This window comes from Mycetomoellerius zeteki, unplaced genomic scaffold (genome assembly GCF_001594055.1).
Source record: "Mycetomoellerius zeteki isolate Tzet28-1 unplaced genomic scaffold, Tzet1.0 scaffold31, whole genome shotgun sequence".
Lineage (NCBI taxonomy): Eukaryota > Metazoa > Arthropoda > Insecta > Hymenoptera > Formicidae > Mycetomoellerius > Mycetomoellerius zeteki.
The window spans coordinates 2,297,446-2,324,751 of record NW_017257294.1 but is presented as its reverse complement, the minus strand read 5'-3'; the positions used below and the strand labels follow the sequence as shown (position 1 = coordinate 2,324,751).

Below are 27,306 nucleotides of genomic sequence, written 5' to 3'. Positions count from 1 at the left end.
CAGCCGATCGCATGGGAATCGTGTAAAAGTCGAGCTAGTTTTAATCAGTAAAACAGTGATCTCGGAAGTACATACGTGAAGACTTCTATTATTAATATAAAGAAGTCTGAAAGTTGTAGAAGTCTGTGACGAAGACTGATGTACGCAAACAATGAAGAAATAACCTTTTTGTTTGTTGTACTGATCGCTTAAAAATATGCTAGTTCAAGGTACTTTAAGTGGTGATTTTGACGTGCGTAATTGAACAGAAAATGGATATGATATGAGTCATGTGGGTTAATTAACACTAACATGTAATTTCACTATCGTGGCTGATAACATAGAAATATATATATTTTCGATTTTAAAGGTTCAGAACTATAAGGATGAGTTTGTAGAACCACTAAACGTGATCTCACGAGAAGAAGAAGAAGAAGAAGAAGAAGAAGAAGAAGAAGATGATGATGATGATGATGATTCATTAATAATTTAGAACGTAATTTAACGACTGAGGCTTTACTGTGTGGACTAACATCAAGATTATTACAAAAAAATCGGGCAAATATACTTAGTGATAAATGCGACGTTGTGGAATATTTTATGAATGAACTTCCGTGGCTGCTGAGAGCAAAAAGTATCGAATTGAAAATATCGAAGAACTTGAGGGCAATGTTCACATGTGTGCATACAAGAATACACATCCCGGTAACATATGCAGAGACGAGATACGTTCAGCATGTGCGTAAAAGCGTGTAAAAGCAATCCCCGTAAAAGTTAAGCACTCGTTTTGAAGAACCCATTCGGAAGAAGATGGCACTTTTCCGAGAACTGTTACATCGAGAGAATGACTGACGTGACCCAACGAAATTTCATGTTAAAATTCTGGAAAGAGTAAAAAGAGAAACTTGGAGCATTTCCGAAGTTGCAATGCAATGAAATTATAATATTTTCACTTCTTGGATGCCTTCCTCATCGAATATCTCTGGTTTCCTGATAGTATCCTCGAAACATCAATGATTCTGTCTCGTAAACGATAATGATATTTTAGGTAAATAATATTTTATGAAAATTTGTAATACTAGTTCTAAAGTTGGACACCATTCGTCCTAACCGTTAGTGGTTATCGCATTATCGATCACAATGAAATATTGAGGAATATTAAAAACATTAGCATCGAGAATTTTTATATTTCGTTCCTTAATTTCGGAAAATTAATGAGGAGATAATTTTCGATGAATTAAATGGAAAGAACGTCGCTCGGATTCAAGGACAAGGAAATGATAAACGATTACCGAAGAAAATTGTCGTCGAGAGCACGAGACGACGACGACATCCGGAACCGATAAACTTACCGAGCCGATTAGATAAAAATATGGCCGCTTGTCATTCGACACCTGCGGTGCAACGTCTGCAGTTGCAGGACTCAACTCGAATTGGTTATGGTGCAATCAACAACATAAGTGCTTCGAGTCAAAAGACTCTTCAGCAATCGACCTACCCGCCTCTACTCAATTGGTTCTACCTGGCCATTACTGAACAAAATCCGTCGCAATCATCTGATCAGGTACCTCACGACCCCCACGATGATTGGGACGCTTAAAGATCAGGATTTATCATTGAGTCAATCCCTAACTTGTCAAACAAAGTCTAGCAAACAAAGCCTAATACGAAGCATAATAAAACCTAGCAAACAAAGAATTTATTTGTAGATTATCTTAAATCTGTAACTTTATAGGAAATAGATTTCCTGTTGAGAATCAAGCCTCTTACAATTGAAAAAATAATTATAAAAATATTTGAAAGATCCATCAAAAGAAGCTAAGCATTTTATTATTTGAGGCTCTTTTAAAATACCGAGTCACTTTATTTAAAATAACGAGCTATTTTTAATAAATTGAAGACTAGATTATCCGTTTACATTTTAGAGCAAGCTACTTCCTACAATTTGGAGCAATTTTCCTGGTACGACGTCACAGACTTATCCACATCAAAACGCGTTGAATCCGTCCGGACCCGTCAGACCCATGAGAGATAGCGGGACAGAAAGTATCGCGGATTTAGCGGTACACTTTAACGAGTTAGTAGTAGGCGACCGGAAACCGGCGAAGAAACCGCCGTCAACGTACCTGTGTCATTTGTGCTTCAAGAAAGGACATTACATCAAGGATTGCCCGCAGGTCGGTAATTTCTTCTTTAAATTATTCTTCTAATAATATTATAATATATTTCGATGACATTGAACTTAATTTTCAATACATATTTAAAACTTCGATATTTTTCTGTTTATTAAATACTAAATAGTTTCTGTATTTTTAACTATATTTTAATAATTATTTTAAATACTTTAGATAATTATATACAATAACTACGTTAGACATATACAGTAATTACGTATTTAAAATTTAGATAAAAATTATACGTATCATGTAGGATTTCTTGAATTTGGAGTCGATTAGAATTGGCAATTTTGGGACAATCTCTAGAGATCTCGGGTAAAAATATAAATAGATTGCAATCGTAAAATGAAGTTTGAAGTGAACAAATGTACATAATAATAATACTGCAATCAAATGTAATCCTTGTTACATCATATGATTCGATTTCAAGATTTCAAGATGCAATTAATCAGTCTATTATCTGATTTATGGAAACCTTCGATTAGTTATCGTACATTTCATCAACATCGTTCAACACGACTTAAATGTATCTTATCAGATCTTTGTTATAAAAACATAGAGATGGATCAATTGGATAGAGCATCGAATAGAACATCGATTAAAAAATTGGATAGTTCAATCTTTTCTTTCCGTCTCCCAGAAAAATCAATAATTAAATAATAAATGTAAAAACAAAGCAAAGATCTCCTTTCTTGTTTCTATAGCTTGACACGACTCAGAAATAAATCTCTATTAAACACGAAACGATTTGAAAGGGGCCATTGTTAAATTTAGCAATACACATAAACGACGCGCATTAATGAAACAATGCCATATACGCATGGCTTAATTGAGCGCTAATTGACATATAACCAACAGTATTTCTGAGACACATGACGTCATACGATCAATTATCGCGATATGAGGGTGAGTCAATTAAGTCGCTTCTCCTGATTGTGATGACGTTTTTATTTATCTATAACACAGGTAGAGAATACAAAAATTATCATAATGTATGTCTTTTAAAAGTTACTGATAGAATAAATGATGCAAAAACGATTTGGAAATGAAAAAAGAAATCGTAAGCTATAGATAAAAGTGTTTGATTTTCAAATATTTATGTCATTTAATATATTATTATCCATAATTACTGTAGATAAGGCATGATAGTGACTACGAATACAGTAAATAAAATTTCTGTGATAGACTCACGTAGCACAACAATGCTTATAAGGCGCTTAAGAAAGCACATTATAAGCGCATACAATCAGTGCAGAATAAATGCAGTTTTATAGCATGTTTACAGCACTTTTCATATAGCACAACAGTGCCTGCAAAGAAAGCGCTATAAAAGCGTTTGAAGCTGCATTTATTGAACTAAAATTTCTCTGAAATTTAGTTGAAAATGAATTTTTCAGCTAAAAATCGCTGAAATTAAACTGAAATTTTTCTAAAATACTGAAATTTTGTTAAAAAGTATTCCAAAACGTGGAATAATTTTAGCAAAATTTTTTTACCAGGGTGTGTGTGTGATATTGTAATTATTATATGTATGTTATATACTTACCGTCGAAACTAGCCAAGACATTCATATTTATTATATTCTAAAAATTTATATATTTTAAAAAATTTTCATCAAATTAATTTTTTCTTCATTTTATTGTCAAATAAAATTTTCTTAAATCATATCGGTAAAATCTCGATGTTTCTGCGTTAAAAAATTCTTCTGAATCGCTTCTGAAGTATAAACACTTTTCACGTGCGTAATCATTTTTTGATCAGTGAAACTTGAGACCTGCTGAGTTATTCATATTTAATGAAAGTGTATAATAACTGAGAACAATTTTAGGAGGTGCAGTCGCAAGATCGCTCCCAAAGCGCTTTGTACACGCTGTTGTGCTATACGTAGGAATTTTCATTTATATTTCTCATTTTTGTGAGATTTTAGTGAAAATATATAATTTTTATATTATCATGTTACGTAATAAAAAAAAGAAGGTAAGCTTTAAAATTCGTTTTATTACAAAGTAATTTCTCTTTTTATTTCTTACAATATTTATAATTATACGAATTATATGTTAGGTTAAATTAGATTAAATTATTATGAAAAACTGCTTTTATATTAAAGACTGCTTCCTTTGAACATTTTCATGCTGAAAGCTTTAACTTTTTGTGAATTGGCATTTGGGACTGTTTCCTTTCATTTTGTAAACTTTTTATCTGTCCGATCGATCTTTATGAAATTTGGCTCATACTCGTAAGTAACTTAATAATACTTTATTCGAATCTAAATTCAAAAATAAAAAATTTTAAATAATGGATTCAATATGGCGGGTAGAATTTAAAAAAATAATCTGATTATCACACACACACACACATATACACGAAACTCGGTTTTGGAGAATTTGTAATTGTGAAATATATATCAATAACATCATGTTTCAGTTTTAATTTATTCGAAGCTTACAAGTGCTATGCAAATAGTTAGAACCGATTTTCGTACTGATTTTCAAACTTTAATTTTGAACCTTATATGATATGATCTTCATTAGAGATTACTAGCTTTTTGAAATTTGACATTTATTCAAATTTAGCGATACTAAAAAGATCTCCCAAAACTGAATTTCCTGTAATAATCAGATTATTTTCTGAATTTTAGTATCCTGATGCCAAGAATCGAATTCAGCGACCTCAAAGCCTTTAGAAAACAATGTCGTCTTTAAGTTTCTTTATTAGAAAATTCCCGACTTTAAAGAATTAAGAACAATGTCTTTTCTGCATATGTACGAGTACCATAAATGTTTTGCGAATCAGCTTCTGATACGTCTTGAACATTTTCTTATTCCCTATATAATAACACAGATCTCCAAGGGACGTTCCAAAGAACATTCAGAGATCATCCCTATGTCTTAAGAATGTTCGTCAGAACGTCCCTCGAATAAAGTGTGTTATTTGCTACCTGGATAGTTGCTGTTTGATTTATTGATATTTATTATTTGATGAAATTTATTAATAAAACAACATTGCCAAACGCTATCATTCTCAATTCTACGATATTTATAAGTCTGTTCGCATTCAAATCTCCAAAAACTTTTTCACTTAAAATGACATAAATATATATTCGGGCATTAAAAAGAGGAGAAGTAAAGATGCTGAGAGCAAAAAGTGCAAGCAATGCGAACGGACCTATTAATAACATCTACCGATATGCAAAAATTTATGATCCATCCACCGACTTAATTGGAGTCAATATACACTCATACACCTATACGTATATACGCAGTTTTCGACGATTAATTCAATCGTCCAGTTGTTGCCACATTGCATTCTGTGATATCTGCAACAACGAAGAATACAATTAAAAAAATGAATTTCTCAATTAGGATAATTTATATGATTTTTACAGGCACGACCGAAGGGCGAGGGCCTGACGCCGTATCAGGGCAAGAAGCGGTGCTTCGGGGAATACAAATGTCCCAAGTGCAAGCGCAAATGGATGTCGGGCAACAGCTGGGCCAATATGGGCCAGGAATGCATTAAGTGTCACATAAACGTGTATCCTCACAAACAGGTGAGCGAGGAGTCCGCCTCCTTCGTGTCTGCTTTCATCGCCCGCGCGTTACGGATTCTTCCCGTGATCAATCGTTAAATATAAAATTAGTCACGATTCTCCTCGACGAAGTCCCAGTCAGACTCGCTAAAAGATTCGACTCTTGGAACCGTTTCGCTCTCTCGAAATATTGCGCGGCCGAGAGAACGAAATCTCGTGTAAACCAACGCGAAAGCTAATTATAGTCGCATAATCACGCTCACTCGGTCGCTCTTTTGCCTGCCCGGTGGGCAGAAATACCCGGAGTCACCGGTAATCGTTACGTTACGGATCCCGAAAAACGTTCGCGAAATTCCTATTATAATTGAACATTAGCTATGCCGTGCCGCGAGCGAATGTTTTAAACTTTAAACGATCCCAGATTCGCTGTGCAATCGCCAAGTTTCGAAAATTGAAATCACATCGGAGTATATGAACAATATTAATGGTATCAATAATGTATTAATGTAAATTAGTTAATAACGTCAATTAAATTAACGACAAAAATAATAAATTGTACTGAACAAAAAAAAAAGAGAGCATGTTTATGTGAGAAATTGAGATATTATCTAGCAAGATTTCTATTCTTATCTCTCGCGAGAAACGTAGAGTGTGGGTAATAAAATCATTTCTATTATTTTCAGAGGCCGTTGGAAAAACCCGATGGTTTAGACGTGTCCGACCAGAGCAAGGTACATCCCCAACATCTCTGCGAGAAATGTAAGACGTTGGGCTATTATTGCAGACGCAGCGCTATAATAACTTAACGAATTCCGTCCAATTCATCTCGCTGATCCAATTAATTGCAAGAGAGGGAGGGTTTAATGATGAACTGATGAAACAGCTCGATACACTTGAACGCATCGATACGCATCGATGTGAATCTTATAGATAGAGCGTCCATTTCAGTTCGCAGGATTAAATAGAGAGAGTAAAAGAGAAATAAAATGATATATTTTTATGTATTTTTACAATTAGAATTTTTTTATCGCATGGTTTTTGACGACCAAAGACGCGGCGTTCAATCGCAGCTTTATATTTATAATATATATTGAACAATATATTATCTACACGGACATAAAATGCACACTCAAGTGAGCAATAAATTTTTTGTTTTTTAATATTATTTTGATAATCAAGTATTCACGCGGAAAAAGGCGTGTGTTGTTCGAGTAAAAAAAATGAGGGCATTGTTCTCAGGGATAAACTGTTCTGAGACCCTAAGAGCTAAGAATAAATATAGAGATCCTCAAGAAAAGGAGGTACCTCTAAAGAAAAATAAGGGGAAAAACGACGGAAGAAAGAAATATTTCAAATGAATGTTCGTAGTATTTACAGTAATGTCGAGTTGCGTTAAAATGCAGCATCGACACGCAATCCCTGCGCAATCAATATTGTTTCACAATATTGCGCAATAATATATTGATTAATGTTTATATTGATATCAATGTTACATCTACAGTCAGTATTATATACAATATTATTGCACACTTTCTTCATATTGTGTAATAATATATTAAGCACTCAATATCCGTACGGATATTAATATTATATTCTCTGGGGACATGAACATGATGCATATATAAATCTCTTCTTATTCAATATATTATTTGCATATGTACAGATTGGTTTACGATACTGAACGAATGAAGAAACATTCGAATTGCATTAAAAGTATAAGTTATAACGTTATAAATAGAGGCTATGAAACCGATGTATTTCATAGAGTTCAATTTTCGACACTATGAACGCACATACTTAGCGATTTCTTTTACTTGTCTATTCGTGAAACACGACTGGCAAGATCTTTCAATTTCATTTACAATTGAAATTGAGCTCACTGAAATCTCAACGGTTTCTTGATTATTGTTTAACGAAATCATTGTCAATTAATTCGACATTCTCTATGAAACGCATTGAACATGTACATGTCTAACATGTATTCATGTAGACATGAGAGAAAAGTTCTCTTACCTGTGTAGTAGTAGAATTCGTAAATGCTTAAGGAGGATTTGTATGAATCGATATTACGGTCCGCACCGTTCTACATAAAATACATGCAACACGCCGATAAAACATCAATGGCAAATAACTAATCGGTCGTTTTCCAAAATGATTTGGCCTACGCATTTGGCTTATTCGCGAAGAGCTTCTTTCGTCCACAATGAAAAAGATTCAAAAATGGAAATACGACGTAGCGAGTGCTAGGAGTGGTGCAGAGAACCGTATCGTGTCATCACTAATATTGCTAAGATTATACGACAATAATATTGCTAAGATGGTACGATAATCTTAGCAATACCGTGTATACATGGGTATAGTACAGATATATGTTATTTGTATATAATGAGTGCTTTCCAAATATACAAATCAAAGATACAACGATTCTGCGCCTACGTTCATCCTCCTTTGTCTATCAATCATTTTCGATACTGTTCTACACGATCAACATGATCACGCATTGTAGAAATGTTTTATATAATACAATTTATACATAGGAAATGTACAGTGGTCAAGGATTAGTGACGACGAAGAGGAGATCCGCCGCCGGATCCTCGCTAAAATACGCCGCGGAGTTAAACGTCGTCGCCCCCGTGGAATCTACCGTCGTCTGCAAATAAAATATTTCGATTACGTTCTCTCTATCACAACTTTTATCACTTTGGAAGAAATAGACTATCTGATTTCTTTTATCAACGAGATTCTATCATGGACGTTTATATTGATTTTTTGCACAATTGCAAGTGCGCTCGCGTAAAGACATTACCAAACATGTTTATATTTGTTAATAAATCTTTACATATTGATCATTGCGTTACCTTAGTGTTGTTTGTAAAATAATGAAATCGTTTAATCGAGACAAAGCGAACGCGTTTTTAATTGTAAGAGTCAATCGGTTCCGGACGATTGACTCTTCAAGATCTTGCTAAGATACAAGGCATTGATTCACCTCAGATGGATCCACGCGGTACGGGGAATTTTCCGTCGTCGGATGCTGATACTGCGCCGATTGTACATGCTGCGTGCATTGTTGCTGCTCCTGTTGCTGTTTCCATTCCTCATATTTTCTCATCGCGAGTATCAAATCGCGATTCTCGTCTGCCAAACCAACATTTTGCGTCATATTCTTCGTCAACTTGCTGGGATCTTCCTCGTTTGACGCCACTGACTGTTGCTGTTGCTGCTCCTGTTGGTGCTGCAGTCGTTCGTCCATCTTTTCAGTCAAAGAGTTTGCCGAGTAGCAAATGTCAAAGAAATTCTGAGCTGTTGGTTGTACCGCGACTGGACTGGATACACTGGGAGCCGGTTGGCTAACTAGAGTGATTACTTGCTGCGTTTCCTTGCCCTCGGTATTGTACATCAATGTCGGTAACAGAACTGGAACCGGAACTCCGCCAGATTGCACAGAATTTAGAATTTCCAAGGGCTGCGTCACGGTCTTCGCATCTACATTATTCTCGTTAGAACACTCGATGTCAGGCGAAGAGGGAATATTTTCTGGTTGCGGCGCTATAGATCCCGGAAAAGACAAAGGCTGCTGTTGGCCAACCAAGCTAATAACTTGCGGCTGTGATGATTGCTGCTGTGGCAGTTGCGGAGGCGGCAAAACCACAACAGGCGGCGGTTCGGGAAAGAGCTCCGTTTTCAGGTTCGGTAGAAACGCGTCGATCGCTCTCCACGTGGGCGCCCAGAGATTGGAACTCGGCGCTAGAACATTGGCCGATGACATCACCAGCAACATATTCTTCAGCGACTCGGGAATCGCTTCAAACAAGAGCTCGCTGTTATCGGCGTGCATATACGCGCGTAGAAGTTCCAGCACTGTTAACCAAAGCGGCAGGAAACCAGGTAGAGTTAGCAGTGGATTCAGATGATGAAGAAATACCTTGGAGAGTAACATTGCGGCTCTGTTTCTTGTTTCTTCGACGCCGATAGGATCGTTGGAAGCGATCGGACCCAATAATTGTGCCAACAGCGGGAACAATACTTCCTCCAAACATTGCGACCACTCTATCGCGGACAGCTGTGCCAAATCACGCGCCAGCAAGGTTCTTTGAAGATTTGTAATCGCTGTCGTGCGTACTGGTCGACGAACGTCACAACAGAGTCGTGCGATACCTTGCAGTAACGGTCGCCAGGCTTGCGGCCACAGGGATATACCATCGTCAATGCTACCTTCCTCCGCCCACAATTGGAATACCTGTGCAATTCTCGTGTGTAGGGTGTGCATCAGATCTAGGAGTTGCTCCGGGCTCTGTTGATAACCAGCCGATTCCTCCGCGGAGTTGCATACCCTGTTTCGTTTGCCCGCGCATTGCAGCACCGCCTCAGCAAACGTTCTAACGCAATTGACGCACAGATCGAAATTGAAGGGCGTTACATGCACCATGTCACGCACTAGGAAGTTCAAACTTTCGCAGCATTTGACGAACGCCGCCGAGTCGTGCAACTGCAGATCGCGCGCTAGCACTATCGTATCGGCGGCTACTGGAAGCGGTGCCTCGGTACCAGTTGGCGATACTAATACCCATTCCGGCACGGGACTGATAGGTCTAGGATCCAAGACCGATGCCCGAGCGTTCGCTGTTTCATCTAGAACTGTGTTGGATCGCTTAGGCGCCAATGCGCCAGCACCTGCGCACTCCAGCAGGCTAAATACTACCTTCCAATCTTCCGCACTATGGATGTTTGCGGCGCCCGTTTTCAGTAACTCGAACAGACCGTAGGCGATTTGTCGAGCTAATGGCGCGGTCGTTGCGGACGGCAAATGGGTCAAAGGTAGTAGAGGTGATAGACACGCAAACTCTTCTCCGCGTAAAAGCCTGATAGCCAATCTCAACATGCCCACAGCTACTCGTTCGAGCAAATAAGGATGATTCTCACGCGCCGCCACCGTTAACAAACGATCCAAGTAACTCTGAACTACAGGCCAGATGCACGTTACTCTGTCACGATTCTGTATAGTTACTTCTAGCAACAACTCCAGTAGAAAGATAGATATATCTTCGTCATTAGGATTAGCTGATACCAAAGCACCAACAAGAGAATTGAGCGATTCACTCTGCAAATGACAAAGGTTGTTAAAAAAAAAATATATATATATAAGGTCGTAGCCCAGTAATCACCTATCATCGATTTACCTGAAAGAATTTACTTTCTTCTATAATTTCTTTAAGATAACAATTGGCAATGAACTCCACGGCCTTTTTTCGCGCAGTTGCCTCAGCGGGATGAGGCAGACGTGATGTATCCATAGCGATATAAGAATAAAAGGTGGAAAGTATTCCTTGATCACCCGGAGAAACTTTGGGCGTGGTCGGTTCCCGGAGTAGAGATATTTTGCCGGACGGATCAATGAAGTCTTCCGCCTCCGTAAGATTCTTTGGCAATAATCTTGCCTCGTAGAGCGACTGTAAACAATCGATGATGTTCTTCCAAGACGCTCTCAAGGCATCCCCGTGTAAATGTGTGATCTTGAAAAGAGTGCGAGCTGCCATTTGGGACTTTGAGCTTCCACCGATATGTAAAACTACTTGCTCGGATTTCCCGCCGATTATCAGACCCGTAAACTTGCAGAGACTGACTATAAGCGTATCCAAGTCATTGCACATGCTATGGTAAGCACTGATTGCCGCACAACTGAGAAAAAAGAGAATACGCTATAGCTAATATAAGAATAAATTTATAATAGGTAGCAACAGAATAAACAAACCTAAGGAACGTTTGAGCGACTTTGCGTTGCAACGATCTGTCCGGTGCTTTATCGTAAGCTCGACAAAGAGCACTCACAATGGGAGCCCACGCGTGTTCGGCTAGGTCTTTATCGATGAATTCGCCAGAATTGCCTACTTTCAAGTACATACTTTCAGGTCCGAAGCCTCTTCTTAATAAAACCTTCCATAAATAATTTTCTTTTACTAGCCCAGTTTGTTCGGCTGGCATCACGATTTCTTCCCCTCTGCACAAATAACAGTTAAACAATATTTAGAATTGGAATATTCGGACTAGATCTAATTTAAATATTTATAACACTTACTTAATTGAAGTATATATCTCATCGAGCATATCTTGATCAAAATCAGTATCGCCGTTAACCTTCTTCAAATTTCTTTTAAATTCATCGGCAGTCATAGGATTATTTTGTCTCTTTACGTTATAATTATGTTGATCGACATTTAACATGATAACCGCGTAAGCTAACGTAAAGGCGGCATCAGCCGAAGCGAAAGGTCTACCATTGCTATCCTAAACACAACAACAATTTGTTATTCTATCTTCGCACATACGTTATTTCTAAAAAAATATTAGAATATATATACACACATGCCAATGTTCAGCAAATTTCTCAAGTAGAAGAGATATTAGGGGAGCTTCCCCAGGTAACCTGAACGATTCCAGGTAAAGTCGCAAAGCCTGATCGATTCGAGTGTTTCTTAAGTCAAAATTATGCACAAAATAATTGAGAATGTTCTTGTTTTCTTTCTTGCTGATGTATTCACCGATCGCTTTTTTATCTAAACCAGGATTCTCTCTTAGAAGTTTAGCGATTTTTTCTGGATCCGAGTGACCTGGAGTACTGCTCAGCAAACCGTGTTCCGTAAGTTTCGCGATACCCTCTCGTGGATTCTCATTGAACTTTTCTGTGCCAAGAGCCAACCACTGGAAATGACAAGGAGAGATTTGATTCATCGTAGTTACATAAGAAATAAGTGGAAAATAAATACCTACTCGCTTATTCGCTTTTATATCGAGCAAATCTTCACGCGTGGGTAGATTTGACGACGCCTCATGACGCGATGGTTTGCACAATTCCTTGCAGCCTTTGCAACGAATCTCCATACCGACGATCAGCATCATTATGGCGTCCAAGGAAATCAATTGCATGGTATGCATACCAGTGGTCATTGGTAGAGAAACATTCTAAGAAATAATTTTGAAGATATAGAGATTCTATATCTTAATCATTTTTTTTTAGATATTAATTTATAATATACGAAGAAAAAAAATGTACCTTAGAAAACATTTTCATAAGTTCCTCATACAAGTTCGTAGAATAAAGTCCACAGTCGTAATTTAAATATAATTCAGCGGGTAAACCAGGTATTCTCCATAATCTTACTATAGCCTCTGCAAATTATGGAAATAAACTTTGTTGTTACAATATATATTGCACAATCGCTATGAAATTAAGACGTACCAAGCGATAATTCTCGTTGCTCGTACGATATTCTATTAGATTCAGAAACAACTATTTCCATTAATTTAATTAAATAATGTTCCAGTTGGAATTTTAAATGTTCTCTTTGCGACTCAAATAGCAAGAATGATACTTGAAGATTTACAGCGAGGATCGACAATCTATCTGTTCCCAGTAGCTGATACATAAATATAATATTCATCGATTATTTCTTCATTAATGAACGACATTAAGTATAATTAATTAATTGCTTTTGCTTACCAAGATTAGATTCCTACACAAGTCGTCCTTCGCGAGAGCAAGTAGGGACGAAAAATTAGATAGAGCGTCGGCGGCGATTTCCAACGCTACTTGCAATAAGCTAAGACCTAGATGAGTTATAATTTCATTGTTCTGCTTGTCAAGGGGACTACATAGAGAAATGAGAAATCTGAACAATTCACGAACGCATAACGCGCCATATGGCGCCCGTTGTTGCAACGGAATAAATCGGACACCCTGACTATTCACATACTCCTCGATTTGTTCAGATTCTTTCATTTTAGATGCCCTAGACAGATTTTCGTCTATCGATAAATCTTCCACGCTACCAATCGGAGATTGTGCTAAATCGATACTTTTTTCTTCGTCACCTGCATAATTATTCAAAAAATATATTAGAAAATATTAAGATTTATTTTAAAATAGCAAAAAGAACATGTACCTTGATTTTCTGAAATAGATTGCTTAATGGAAGATTCGGATTCATCCGTGATTTTTTGATCAGCCGCATCTTCCTTCTCTACACTCTTACTTTCTGTTAAAACTGCAACTTTATTTTCCACATTGATATTTTCAGGTGCATTATTTACCTCGACCGTTTCTATTTCATTTTTAACATCTTTATTATTTCCGTCTTTATCAATCTCCTGTTTCTTATTAGCTTCCTGATTATCCTGATCCACCGCTTTGATACAGTCATTTCCATCTTTAATATTATCTTTGTTAATATTATTCTTGCTTTCACTCTTCTCGTCCTCGTTTTTATCAACACTTCCATGATTCAACGATCCCTGCATGTCAACGATATTGCCGACTGGTGAGACGGGTGTGGTAGCCAAGTGACCGGTTCGTATTTTGTCAACTGAACTTGAAATCATCGGCTCCTTCTCATCAATGTCATCCGTGGTAGACTTGGATTTTTGCTTCGTATAACTTTTGTGTTTTCTATTCTTGCCACGAGTATTCTCTATGCTATTTGTTCTCATTTTCTGTCAAAAATTACATTGTCTCATGTATGTTTGTTTTTTTACAAATAGATATTTTATAAATCGCATATTATGAAACTTACTTTCATGTTCGGCAAGATTCTGGTATCGTCAACAAATTGAGGTAATCTGGTGAACAAATGTTGAACCATGTCCTTCAGGCAATACTCCGCCGTTTTTCTAAGTATTTCTATAAAGATACCTCATTACGATATACTCGTAATTTGTCACAGCAGAAATATGAAACCAGTGACAACTCACCACTAAGACGAGTTTCGAAACATATTCTAAAGCAACTCAGCATAATTTCGCATACACTTTCATTAGAGAGATGATCACCAGCAGACGACAGCATCAGGGCTCTCAGTACTTGCAGAACTCTCATAAGAACTACTCCATCACCAGATGCGTCAGCACCTACAAACCTCGCGTGTGTAACAGCATCTGCTATGGCTTCTACGCAAGTTGCTATGGCAGGATGATTAGGATCTAAAAAGCAACATATATTATATTTTACAAGATAAAAATAATAATTTTCGTTGTCACAATAATTGAGACTAACCAATGAGACCATAAGAAATTATTTTATTAACAGCCGAAAGCGCTAGACTAGTCACAGGTCCAGTAGTTTCTTCAGATCTAATAATTTCCAGAAAGGGAGTGAGAAAAACTGCAGGTTCTAATTGGGATAAATCTCTGTGTTCGTTTAATACTTCCTTCAAAGTACTCAAGCCTTTCATGAGAGTATCCTGATCGTCATCCTGGAAATTAAATTAAGCAGTTAGAGAAAAAAATCTCTTCAAGCTCTTTCATGACAGTTATCACCATCTGTCGTATCAAACTACAGCTGGAGAGGATTGTAATGGTAAATTTATTTATACAAATTTAAAGTGTCTATACAAACTTGAAGTGTCATCAGATCAATCTCTACAACCTGTTTGATTTGATTAGGAATACTACCAAGTGTATATTCCTAATAATAGTCTGAATCGCGTTGAACAGTTGGCAAAGGAGATAAGAAAGAGTCTCTACCTGGTGAGAGTGCGACGACCATCGGGCACCTCGTCGCATTGCCGTCACCAGGAGGCCCACCTCGTCTTCGACGACGTACAAGCCGCCCCTACAGGGGCCCCCAGGTCTCGCGGTTCTACTCATCCTTGCGTGATTCCGTTGCTACGCCATAACAGGATTCCGAAAGATCGTACAACACAGCTGAATAAATTCGATCAGCGAAGTTCCGTCACGTCGACTGCCGCACAGCCACTTCCCAGTTCCCTGCACTTCCCGCACGTCCCCTGACGTCCCCACAGACCCGCACCTCCGTCAACTTCCAACGCGATAATCATCGACTTTACCGTCAACCGCTATCGATCTACGAATCTCGCAGTTAAAGCACCGACGTTCGATTAGTCGATAGCGTGTCACACTGCCAACGACAAAATAATGTGGGTGCCGTCATTTATATATGCATGTGTGTATGTGTGTGCATATATATATATATATATATATTGCAGGCCCGTACTTGAGATAATTTTGTGCCCTGGCAGAAATAAAAATTGAAGTATAACCTTGATGAAAAATTGCTAAAATTATTCCACGTTTTGAAACACTTTTTAACAAACTTTCAGCATTTCAAAAAATTTTCAGTTTAATTTCAGCGATTTTTAGCTGAAAAATTCTAATTTCCGAAAAATTTCAGCAAGAATTTCAGAGAAATTTCGGTTCTCAGTGATTTTTCAGTATGTTAGCTGGAAAATTCATTTTCAGTGAAGTTTCAGCAAATTTTCAGCAGTTTCACTGAAATGTTCCAAAACGTGGAATAATCTTAGCGAAACTTTTTCACCAGGAAAGTCGATGATAAGAGGAGAGTAACAAATCGTAAACAAAGTTTCTATATACAAGACGAAAATTGAGACAACGAAACGTAAAAGAGGTGCAATATAAATGCCTTTTCTTACGTTCATTTCTTACGTTCACGCTTAATTGTCATACTCTCGATTACTTTCGAATCCCCTCATATTCGATCTGATGCAACAAGCTTTATTGTTAGCTAAATATTCGCAAGAAAATTAAGCTTGAAATTTTAAATCTACGAATTATAGAAATTTTCCAAAAATCGACAGAAATTTCCTGAAATTTCAATTTCAGAAATTCGATCGTGTTTTATTTTTCAAATATTTTTAAGGTGACTTCAATCAAACTCCGACTAATAATATTTGATCAGTAATTAATTTATAATATTATCATGTTATAAGTAAAACTATAAGTTAAAATATCATTGAAAAATCATTATTTTGTCAAGAATTCACAAAACTATATCGTCAAAAGTATATCGAATAACATATCATGATTTTTTCTAAAAACTTCTTACCTACTTATAATTAATTGTTGATTTTATAATAATTTTGAGGTAGCGAGTCCCAAATTTATTATTACATTTATTTTTAATTCGGAATTATATTTATTAATATGAATAAAATATTAATTTTAACTTGTAGACGAAAAATTAATAAATTATAGAGAGAGGTACTGAAATAATAAAAAATTTTGCTTAAAGCAATTTTGCTGCCTGAACTGTGTTAGCCAATTATAAGGCTCTTAATGACGATAATGATACGTTACATTGTCGTTACATAATTGTTGTTTTACACTTTGTAAAAAAGCTAACACGCAACAAAAATATAACGACATCGTTAAAAGTTGTAGAATAGAAGCCTAATAAATATTCATAAACGTAGATTAACTTTAATCTTACTTTTATCCTTTTTTTAGTTTTAAAAATTAAAAAAAAATAATGGGTAAATTAAAGTTAATCTACCTACATTGGGTATTTCCATTTAATTAGTGACGTAACGTGAGTCAACACAAAACATTCTATTTTTCTCGATTTTCTGATAGTAACAAAGATAGAACGACACGTATGTCGACTTGTATCTCCAAATGCGACGTAAGTTGATTAGAATTTAGTGACGGCCGACCTCATTTTCATAAACATTTTCTGCGATTTCTTTATTCGTAACATCGCTCGTCAATGATGCCATGTGAATAAGGCTTAATGCTAACTCTAGTAAAACCTAACCTAAAATCGCGTCGATCAGCTGAAGGAACGTGTCTTGGTCCCTTGATAGACAGTTTTATTACAATTTTCATTTCGTTGCCAATTTGTCAATTGGCAACCAATTCCCGTAGTGACATATTTATTCCTTTAAAGCGACGTTAATCACAATTAGAGAGGTAAGGGCGAATCTAAATGGATGAGGTCTTTGATCTCTTGACGTTTGCCATGTATCGTTAACCACTACCTGCCTTCCAGTACAAATAGATGAATTATTATCGATACATCTTCTTTTGTTGTGTATTCTCGTGTGCCTCGGGCGCGTGTTGTTATCTTAATGCTAAAATGTAACAATGTAGCACATTCGCTACTTCGTTTCTCACCGAGTTATTGTTGTCACACTGACCAAAACATTCGATTTAAAAGAAATAATTAAATAGTTTATAAACGACGATATATTCTCGATTTTTCAATTGTATCAAAATTGGCAGAATATTATGATACGATTAATTATTTTAAAATAATTAGTTGGCAAGAGATTGTTTCATATAAAATATCTAAATGCAGCCCAAGCAGAACGAGTCATTATGATGTCAAAATGACTCTAAAATAATCATTAAAAGTCATATTTTAATAATTTCCGATTCATTTTTATGTTATTTTGACGTTCATCGTGACTTGTTGTTCTACTTGGAAGTGAAGTAATGTAATCAATTTTGACAATGAAATAGTACATATATATTCTGCATATTAAAAAAATAATGTGGCAATATTTCATTATTAGGTATTTAATCGATTAAAATATTCATATACTTTTATATTTAATTTTATTAATATCATATATCAGTTTTAATATGCAAGTGGCTGAATTTCTATCAGACATTGCTAATTGTGATAATAAAGTGGATGCTGCATGAATACATGATTATCGTAAGAGTAACCGATCGATTCAACCCACGTCCGATATCCATCAGCAAGATTTTTGTAGAGATACATTATGTCATCCAAAGCTCTCAGAATGCGAGTTTTCTCTGTCAAACTCCGAACGTCACGAACAATGGACATCGGACATCGGACGCGATTCGAATCTATTCATAAATGAATTGCAAACGTTAACGCCAACACGTGCTAAAGCGCCGAGGCATAATCAAGCGTAATGATCTCTTTAGCTCAATAGAATGGGTATAGTTTCCAGTACAAAAAGGACCATCATGCCGTCGACGCGAGACTTCGTCAAAGAATTGATCGCCAAGGACTCGGTTGTCATATTCTCCAAGACGTACTGCCCTTACTGTAAAATGGCCAAGGAGGTACTTGTGCTCTCTGTTTAAGGGGGGCACCTCATGTATCGTGCTGAGAATAATGTAATCTTTCGAAATTTTTTAATAGGAGACTATACGACAAATTCTTTTGAAATTTTCAGGATATGTTATTGTAATATTGAACTAAAAAAATTTTTTTTGATAGAAAAACAATGTGAATTTTATATTTACAATAATTTAATTTTGGTGCATCGGCGTGCAATGTAACGCTGTTTGTATTTATCTGAAACAAAAAAACAAAAACGATTCCTTTTTTGTAGAGCTTACGTTATTAATTGAATCTATTTTTAAAGAGAATAATGTCAAATTATAAAAATGGCGACACATAGAAGAAAAAAATATCGATTGCTACGAAAAATTTTCGTGTTAATTATGTAATAAAAGTAATTTATTTAAACAATATAATTATAAAAAATAAAAAGGTTCAATTTATGAGGAAAGTACTTATCTAGATCTGTGCACAGGGAGGGTTCAATCGGATGAATAGTTTTTGAGTTTATTTTGCACGCCAATTTTAAAAAAGTAGTTTTGAGAAAAACGCGTTTAAAGTTTTAAGTATATATAACCAACAATTTTCGAGTACTAACAGCTAATCTGCTATGCTGGGCCCATAAAGTAAATTTGAATGTACATTATAGAGTATAATCACTGCTTTCTATTTGATGACACAAATCGACACAAGCGTCGTTCTATCCTTCTTGACATTCAGAGAGTGACAAAGGTAGAACGACACTTGTGTCGAGTTGTGTCGACTGTGTCTCTTAAAAGGAAAGCAGCCAGTCTCTATAGGATACACAAAATAAATTTTCCAGTTGTGTTCAAAGCCTAAGGGTCGACAAAGCGCAACGCGCGCTCGGAGCTTTACTTACTTGACGGTCTGCAATAAAATCATCTATAATTACGTCAATTCTTCGAATTAAATTAAATTATTAAATTATGCAAAAAAATTTTTTCAATTTTTTTTATCCTTTACATGAGGTGCCCCCTTAATATGAAATTAAAAACGAAACGACTATGTCACGTACGTGACAAGTGGTTATCTCGCTGTATTTGATTTGTTGATTGTTTGACGCATGCGGGCTTCTGAAATTAAAGAAATACCTTCTGATATTCTTAGCATCTATGTATCTTTGAAAATTAATCAAGTTTTATTTTCTCCCTGTTTAAGTATATCAACATTGCAGTTTTTCGTGAGTTTATTGAATATTATATTCTATAAAAAATTGCCCTTTTTACACTAATTTGCAATTTGCTGAAAAATTATGTCGCGTTTTCTACACTACGATATGTAAATTTAAATATAATAATTTAATATCTAAATTATATTTATTATTAATTATAAAATAAGGGAATTAGTGATAAATTATTAATTTATAGTTTATTTATTTTAATCAATTTCATTAAATTTCTGTGCAGGTGTTTGACTCGTTGCAGAAGTCGTACACAGCGGTAGAGTTAGACGATAGAGAGGATGCGCAGGAAATACAAGATGTGCTGGGTGAAATAACTGGCGCCAGGACAGTGCCCAGGGTATTCCTCAACGGAGAGTGTTTAGGAGGCGGTACCGACGTAAAGAAATTGTTACAGAGTGGCGAACTTGTAAAAAAATTTTGAATTTCCACCGTCGAAGCGTCTTGTGATAAATTGTGAAAATAATTCGTTCGTAATAAGGAACAAATTATTCTAACAATAAATCAAACATACATCTATACTGATATAAGAGAGAAAAAAAGATATCTTTTGAATGGACTTTAATTCCTACCCTTTCATTGATTGCGTTCTTTATTGAAAATAAAGGTAAATATATATGATTGCGTAAACATCAATTATAATTTCACTTATTAATTTTACTTTAATTACTTAATTAGTCATTTAAATTTTATTTATGAAAAGTAGCTTGTAAAATAAAGTTGCGTTTTTTTTATTTAAGTTAAAGGTTTTTCAATTAAATTTCAACTAGATTAAAGTTAGAATTTGATTGATTTGTTTATTGTTGAATAATTCTTACGGCAAAAATTACAAGAAAATTTTTTAATTTGTTATTCTTAATCTCCAACTTTATTTTTGAAAAAATAAAAAACTGATAATTCCATTTAATTAATAAAAGCGATATTATTACACAACGAGTTAATCGGTGATTAAGTATTAATTGCAGTACGGTCGAAGTCAACTTTAAAACTAACTATGATTGACAATTTTAATTTACCTGTATAGAATATCTACATAAAGGAATTGCTTCAAATTTTAGCGCATTCATTAGTCGAATTACGTAAATTTACGCATTATTTTATTATTTTTCACGAATAGAAAGTTACGCGTCTTTCGTCAGCTGCTCTTTCTGCACTCTCGGTTTCCTCTCTCTTGCAAATCGACGTATCAATCCTGTCGCGGGAAGGATTTATTAGCGCGAGTGAAAAAAACTATAAGCTAAAAAAAGGCGGAATAATCAAGTTCAAGTCGATACGGTCGACAACACGGGGCACCACGTGTCCACCTCGATGACGGTGGTGGACACGCACACGCCTGTCTAAAAATATCCGCAGTTTAGTGAGAGTCGCTCGATCGTGTCCATCCAGGGCCGATCGGCCGCGAAGTGAGGAAGAAATGGATCTGACGCGGTACCGCAAGATCATAATTTATGTGCTGACGTTCCTGGCGTATGCCTGGTCCGGTTACGGCGCCGGGTTATTGACAAATCTACGTGACGCGGTATTGGCGGCGGAGACGGTCTTCCACGACCTCTTCGCCAACGCCATAACCGTGGCGAAGAAGATCAAGGACATACACGAGGTGTTCGATGCCGCCGTAGAGGAGCACTGCGTCTTCAAGTGTCCTGACGGTGGGTAATTTCAACGTGTCATATCATCAGCTGTCATCGTCGCGTTATCAGGTTATTCTCCAACGATGCGACGCTATTGGTCGGTTTCCTCGATCGATCCGCGCGGATCTCTCTGGCTTTTAATTGCACTTTCTACACCCCTTTCCTTTTGGCCCCGTTCCCTTACGATATTTTTGGAGCATTTGATCATAAACTCTGATTCATGATGTATCCTTACATCATTCTTTGATTAATGTCCAATTGTCCATTTCTATTAATATAGATTAACTTTAACTTCGGTTTAACTTATTTTTTTATCTCTTTACAGTTTTAAGCATATTACAATAAAATAAATTAAACCAAGATTAAAGTTAATCTACATTTGATAAAAATGAATATAAAGGCATTAAGTTTTTCGTTTTCACTTTCTGGTGAACTTGTGATTCAAACTTAACCTTACTTAAGTTCTCATAATATAAAAGTTGTTTTTTTAGCTTAATCACTAAATTAATAGTTTTGTAATAGTTATTTAAAAAAATACAATTTTTATATTATCATAAGGTTAAGTTTAACCACAAGTTCATCAGAAAATAAAAAATCGGGTCTAACTGAATCAGTGACTCGAATCAATGGCTACGTTTACACCGTACGCTTAGTCCGCGACCTATACGATAGGTGTCTTTGTTTAACCTACAGGATAAACAAGAACATCTATTGTATGTGGTTAACTTGTGGTTAACTTTAATCTTATGATAATATAAAAATTGTATTTTTTTAAACATGGTTTTGTAGTAATTTTTTAAATAACTACTACAAAACTATTAATTTAGTGATTAAGCTAAAAAAAACAATTTTTATATTATAAACTTAAGTAAGATTAAGTTTGAATCACAAGTTCACCAGAAAGTGAAAATGAAAAACTTAATGCCTTTATGTCCATTTTTACCAATGTAGATTAACTTTAATCTTGGTTTAATTACGTAGTGAAGTGGCCTGTTCTTTCTGGCTGAACTTTTGCACCAGTTCATCTTTCTTCCTCTTCTTTCCTCCTGGAGAGAAAGGAAGAAAGATGAAAGGTGCCAAAAAGAACAAGTCTAATGAATCTTTCTGTTATATGTCACGCAACAAAATATCAATAATTCTATTGTAAGCAAATAATATAGATATTATTTGATAATTAATCGCCGATTAATTTGTCAATCGATGATTAAGTTAATCAGAGATTAGTCGAGATTGTCCCATTAATTTTTGCGCATATATTTCGCTAATAAAAATTATTTTCCTTTTTCAACTGCCATTTTGTTACGCTTTCCGTATCGATCGCAGAGGTTATGAAGGAAAAAATTGCAATGAATAATATCTCTTGTTTCTCGTGAGCGCACAAATCACAAATGTGAAACGCGACAACTGACATGGTGCGTCGTAATTGGATGAGCGGTTGCGATTGAACAAATGGCGCATTATTCAAATCATTTTCAGGATCCACGCCGAAGGCAAACTGGAATCACACACCGCGAAGTGACGGATGCGGATCCCTTGGTATTCAGGTTGGTGTGTTTCCTGGAGAGGAAATAAATAAGCGATAAGTGATATGCAATGTTTCTATATGTATCATATAATATAACAAAAATTTTTATCGAATTTTTGTTTGTCAATTAACTGCATAAACAAGTGTGCATCGTCATGCATTTATAATTTAATATATACATTTCTTGATAATTTACAATCTAAGTCAGCAATTAAATTTACAACTTAGTTAATGCTTGTAATTTAATGTGGTCGAGCTTGTGATTTAATCTAGTTAAGTTTATAATTTAATTTACGATATTACTCGAAGTCTATATATTTTACAGTATCTGTCTTGCTTGCAACATTCTTAATTATATTAATTATACCAAAGCAGAGAACAAAAATTCAAGATGACATCAAAATGATTATTAAAAGTCACTTTTCAATCAATCATGATCATTTTAATGTAATTTTGACGTTATCCTGGACTTTAATAAATATAAATGAAGTAATAGCAACATAACATCAATGTTATAATTTCACATTCAACAATAATGTAATTATTGCGTAAAATATGTATGTATTATATTTCATTTATATTGTTGAGTGTGAAATTATATAGAATAAGATGATACAATTTTGAACGAAAGAAAGAATCCAATTTTCAAGATTCAAGTTTGATAAATCGCCTCATATCATTGTGTGGAGGATAATGAAGAGTACCCAGATAGCCAAGCGTGATATAGCGTGTTGTGCAAACTAATACATTGCATATGTTGTTATATATTTGCTGTACATTTGCTGACATCAAAATAGGACATATTATAAATACAACAACATGACTGCTTATATATGTAATCAATTGTCGAAATTTCTAGAACAAACTGTGAGCAATGGTGGTACATTATGATGTCGGCAATGTGTTAGCAACGAATAATTAATCGTTTCATCTTGAGCTCATTGCTAACAAAATGCTGACAATATGACAACACTAGTTATTGTCGAGGATATTCATGTTGACATATTGTCATCAATTTGCTATCGCAAGAATTTGAATTCCATTGAGTTCAACGCGACAGACATAATGCTGTCTCACCTTGTCCTGAGTTTGTCGAAATTGGTTGCTGCAACATGTCAGCAAATACACTGCATTTGGCTATTTGGGTATGTACCAAACAGAAGAAAAAATCAAACTTGAACTTTGAAGATTTCATTCAAAATTGTTCGAAATTGTACCACCTATTGATTTTATGTTACTTAATTGGTGTTGACTAGGCTATTGCTCTACTTGATCGTTTCAAATTATTACAAATATTTGTAGGTGAATCAAGAATACCTTCCACTCGCTGAAATGACAAAGTGCTGCGACGCTCACGACATTTGTTACGACACTTGCAACACAGATAAGGAGAAGTGCGATCTAGAATTCAAAAGATGTCTTTACAAATATTGTGACACGTATCAAACCACCGCCGGCAGTATCGTCAAGACGTGTAAAGCTGCGGCCAAGGCTCTTTTCACGGGAACGATTACGTTGGGTTGCAAGAGTTTCCTCGACGCTCAGAAACAGGCATGTTACTGTCCCGACAAGTGGAGCAAAAATAAGAAACCGAAGAAAGCGGCGCAGACCGGAGGAGAATTATAACGTTGCATATATAATATAATATAAAAATAATAATATGATGTATTTATACAAAGTGTATTAAATGGAGCAGAAATTTGTAAATTTTGGATTTACTAACAAAAGCCAGGATTTTTGTAACGCCGTTCTCCTCATAGCATAATTTGTAAGTCTTAGATTAAACGTATGTCGAATTTTATAAGAGACATAAGAGAGCTAAATTTCCTATTATAACTGTAAAATAATTATTACTAATTAGAAATTTTGTTAAAGTGAAGATAGAAAATAAGAGATAATATGTGCAATATTAAATTAATTGAATGGATTGAGAATGATTTCCCTTTTGTAATATCAAGTGATACTAAAATCGTGTTTGTCTTTTGAAAAAACAATAGACGGTCTTTCTGATACAAATGTCAATGTGACAATTGTCCCTGGTGGATAAAATCACCGTACTGAGACCGGCGTGAATGATAAATAATAAATTATCAAGTAACACTAATTGTAACACTAATTCGCTGACACTTCCGTAAGGTGAAGCGGAAATGGGAAACGCCAGTTCCGCGCAACCTCCCAAGATACATAAAGACCGGAAGGAGAGCGAGTAAGATAATTTCTACTTTATGACGGAACTGGTCTCGTATAACTCTGCATTTTTTATTCTTGATTCGTTCTTGGAACAGGCTTGTTTGAGTCACTCATTTACATCCATTTTAAATTTTTGAAAAAGCGTCAAAAGCCAAGAAAAATATACGCATCATTTTCCTGCAATCTATATCTATACGAAAGACTTATCGATCAATAGGACACGCAAAAGCATACTTTGCAGTTTTGCCTTTCACGTAGCGCAGATACCGGAAAAGGTAGACAACCCGCGAATGGAAGCGGTAAAGCCGCCAGCCAAAGTTCACAGGGCCAAAAGGACGGGCACCGTTCTCGAGCGACGAATCCTTTCATCATTTTCTTTCTGCGACTTCGTAGCAAAAAACCGAATGAGCATGTCACCGTGATAGCGCGAGCTGCGGGCAAATTGTGGTCCCGGATGACTCCCGAACAGAGAAAGAAATATGTGGATCTTGCCAACGAGGAGAAGAAACGACGTCAGGAGAGGAAACGGAAGAGGAAACGATCGTTCACACATTCGAGGTAATCCGTGAAAAAGAAATAAGAGTAATGAATATGAGTAATGACGCGTAAATTATCATCAACTCTAAGCCAAGTGAAGCATTTAAGATAAAAGTGGACTAAATCCATAAAGTTATAAGGTTCAAGAAGCTATAATTATATATCCAAGTAATATATCTAGTAAGAGAAAGTAGAGAAATGTAATATGTAAAATCTAAGAGAAAATATAAATATCTCCCCCAAGAAACCACATAAATTATGGACTTATTTCACTTTTACTCAGAATCCTTCAAATGCAAGCTAGAGATGTGATCGCATTCCTATGTCCAGGATGAAGTAACTAAAGCTTGTAGAGGGTCTATCTCGCGCAAGGAGGTGATCTTACATGCAATATGTCGTCGTACGTGGCACCTGGAAACAATCAAAGACGCGATTACATATTTTTGATTTCTTTTTTATTTGTTAGTAGTCTTTTTTAGATCTATGTACAATAAATATTGATGTATTTTTATACATTATTAATTATCTTATTCAATTATACTCTAAGCTAGGCGATCTGCCGTTTTTCTTTCGTTTCTCTCGTCTGAAAAAATTAAACTCGTAACGTTTCGTACCATAAATATATTATTTTTTTTGTCGTCACGACCGTTCCGCGAAGCGTCGCCCACAACGAGGGAGGGAAATTACGCGATTCGGGGCAATATCTTCGGGGTAACGTGTTTCACACTACCGTTCCTCTTTCCTTCACTTCGCGAAGGGAAATCGACGTATGCTTTCTCTCGCGATTTCGATACAAAAAATAATTTCGGCACGAGTCTCGCGACGCTTCGTGGAAGAGCCTGATTGCGCGCTCCGTTATTCTTTCCGAAACTAGAGCTACCCTCTCGCGATATTAGATAATAAAAACATACAGAGAGTAATGAATACCGAACGAATGGGTGTGACATCATACATGTGACAATTAAAATATAACGCATGAATATGTTTCTTGTGTGAGTCTCTTTCTGTATGTGTGTGTGTGTGTGTTTTTTGTGTGGGTGTCTGTTTTGTATGTGTTTCATCATCTGTCACAATAGTAATGATTATTAATGATAATAATAATGATAACAATTGATAAAAATTATGTAAACGATGGCGCTGACGATCGAGATTGACGATTTTACAATGGTGAGACGATGTCGGCGACAATTAAACGACTTCCGTAATAATACAATGAGGATTATCATAGCATTACGCAGTTATCTTTTCTTCTTTATGATACAGTAAAGTACAAGTGTGCCAACTTAAATAACAATGTTTAACAATTGATAATATCAAACAGAATATTATTCGTAAATATATCCGCATTTTTTTTTCTTTTACCCCCCCCCCCTTTCTTTCTTTGAAATTAGAAATGAAAGAGCGATACCTTGGCCGACAGAAATTAATCCGTCCAAGATAACGTCTGATCTCCCTTTCTTTTTTTTTTTTCTATTTAAAATGCACAAGTATACGAACTCGTGCCTTCGAAGAATCACCGATCGATAACTATGATTAAATTGTACCTTGTGTGCAATCTTTGTCGACAAGTTAAGAATCAGTTTAATACGAGCCTTCCTCGAGTACGGAGAAGAGAAACGTCCCGCTGTCGACGGACGCGGATAAAGAGACGAAAGGGTTATATCAATATCAATTATCCTCCCTTATC

The 27,306-nt window shown here is 35.7% G+C and overlaps 5 protein-coding genes across 11 annotated transcripts; 4 read left to right on the top strand and 1 right to left on the bottom strand.

Moving 5' to 3' along the window:
- The first annotated feature begins 1,185 nt into the window (after positions 1 to 1,185).
- LOC108724770 (zinc finger CCHC domain-containing protein 24) lies at positions 1,186 to 7,201 on the top strand. The gene is made up of 4 exons (XM_018451384.1): positions 1,186 to 1,543; positions 1,905 to 2,156; positions 5,542 to 5,706; positions 6,369 to 7,201. Exons 1-4 carry the CDS (start codon positions 1,352 to 1,354, stop codon positions 6,489 to 6,491), a joined length of 732 nt encoding a protein of 243 aa, XP_018306886.1. The 5' UTR covers positions 1,186 to 1,351; the 3' UTR covers positions 6,492 to 7,201.
- Positions 7,202 to 7,285: 84 nt separating this feature from the next.
- Positions 7,286 to 15,484, bottom strand: garz (Sec7 domain-containing protein garz). The gene is made up of 15 exons (XM_018451332.1): positions 15,202 to 15,484; positions 14,732 to 14,930; positions 14,431 to 14,658; positions 14,253 to 14,359; positions 13,626 to 14,172; positions 13,184 to 13,554; positions 12,923 to 13,100; positions 12,737 to 12,852; positions 12,454 to 12,645; positions 12,049 to 12,384; positions 11,762 to 11,970; positions 11,438 to 11,683; positions 10,866 to 11,364; positions 8,675 to 10,786; positions 7,286 to 8,335 (listed from the first exon to the last, which is right to left on the bottom strand). Exons 1-15 carry the CDS (start codon positions 15,322 to 15,324, stop codon positions 8,237 to 8,239), a joined length of 5,562 nt encoding a protein of 1,853 aa, XP_018306834.1. The 5' UTR covers positions 15,325 to 15,484; the 3' UTR covers positions 7,286 to 8,236.
- A 1,545-nt stretch (positions 15,485 to 17,029) lies between these two features.
- Positions 17,030 to 20,266, top strand: LOC108724699 (glutaredoxin-C4). 4 transcript variants are annotated; one of them, XM_018451249.1, is made up of 3 exons: positions 17,030 to 17,116; positions 18,413 to 18,534; positions 19,963 to 20,266. In XM_018451249.1, the coding sequence occupies exons 1-3, from the start codon at positions 17,110 to 17,112 to the stop codon at positions 20,158 to 20,160; spliced, it is 327 nt and encodes a 108-aa protein (XP_018306751.1). In that variant the 5' UTR covers positions 17,030 to 17,109; the 3' UTR covers positions 20,161 to 20,266. The 4 variants fall into 4 exon arrangements, with proteins under 4 accessions (XP_018306751.1, XP_018306749.1, XP_018306750.1 ...); XM_018451247.1 differs by having other exon boundaries at positions 17,049 to 17,116; positions 18,394 to 18,534; XM_018451248.1 differs by lacking the exon at positions 17,030 to 17,116 and adding an exon at positions 17,228 to 17,403 and having other exon boundaries at positions 18,394 to 18,534.
- Positions 20,267 to 20,915: 649 nt separating this feature from the next.
- On the top strand, positions 20,916 to 24,648 carry GXIVsPLA2 (phospholipase A2 group XII). Its single transcript, XM_018451242.1, has 3 exons — positions 20,916 to 21,385; positions 22,844 to 22,911; positions 24,195 to 24,648. Exons 1-3 carry the CDS (start codon positions 21,151 to 21,153, stop codon positions 24,516 to 24,518), a joined length of 627 nt encoding a protein of 208 aa, XP_018306744.1. The 5' UTR covers positions 20,916 to 21,150; the 3' UTR covers positions 24,519 to 24,648.
- A 114-nt stretch (positions 24,649 to 24,762) lies between these two features.
- LOC108724698 (high mobility group protein homolog TDP-1) lies at positions 24,763 to 26,954 on the top strand. Of its 4 annotated transcripts, none has more exons than XM_018451244.1 (3): positions 24,763 to 25,098; positions 25,341 to 25,627; positions 25,899 to 26,954. In XM_018451244.1, exons 1-3 carry the CDS (start codon positions 25,040 to 25,042, stop codon positions 25,952 to 25,954), a joined length of 402 nt encoding a protein of 133 aa, XP_018306746.1. In that variant the 5' UTR covers positions 24,763 to 25,039; the 3' UTR covers positions 25,955 to 26,954. The 4 variants fall into 4 exon arrangements, 3 of the variants coding, with proteins under 3 accessions (XP_018306746.1, XP_018306747.1, XP_018306745.1); XM_018451245.1 differs by having other exon boundaries at positions 25,341 to 25,640; positions 25,950 to 26,954; XM_018451243.1 differs by having other exon boundaries at positions 25,341 to 25,640; positions 25,903 to 26,954.
- The last annotated feature ends 352 nt before the right edge of the window (positions 26,955 to 27,306 follow it).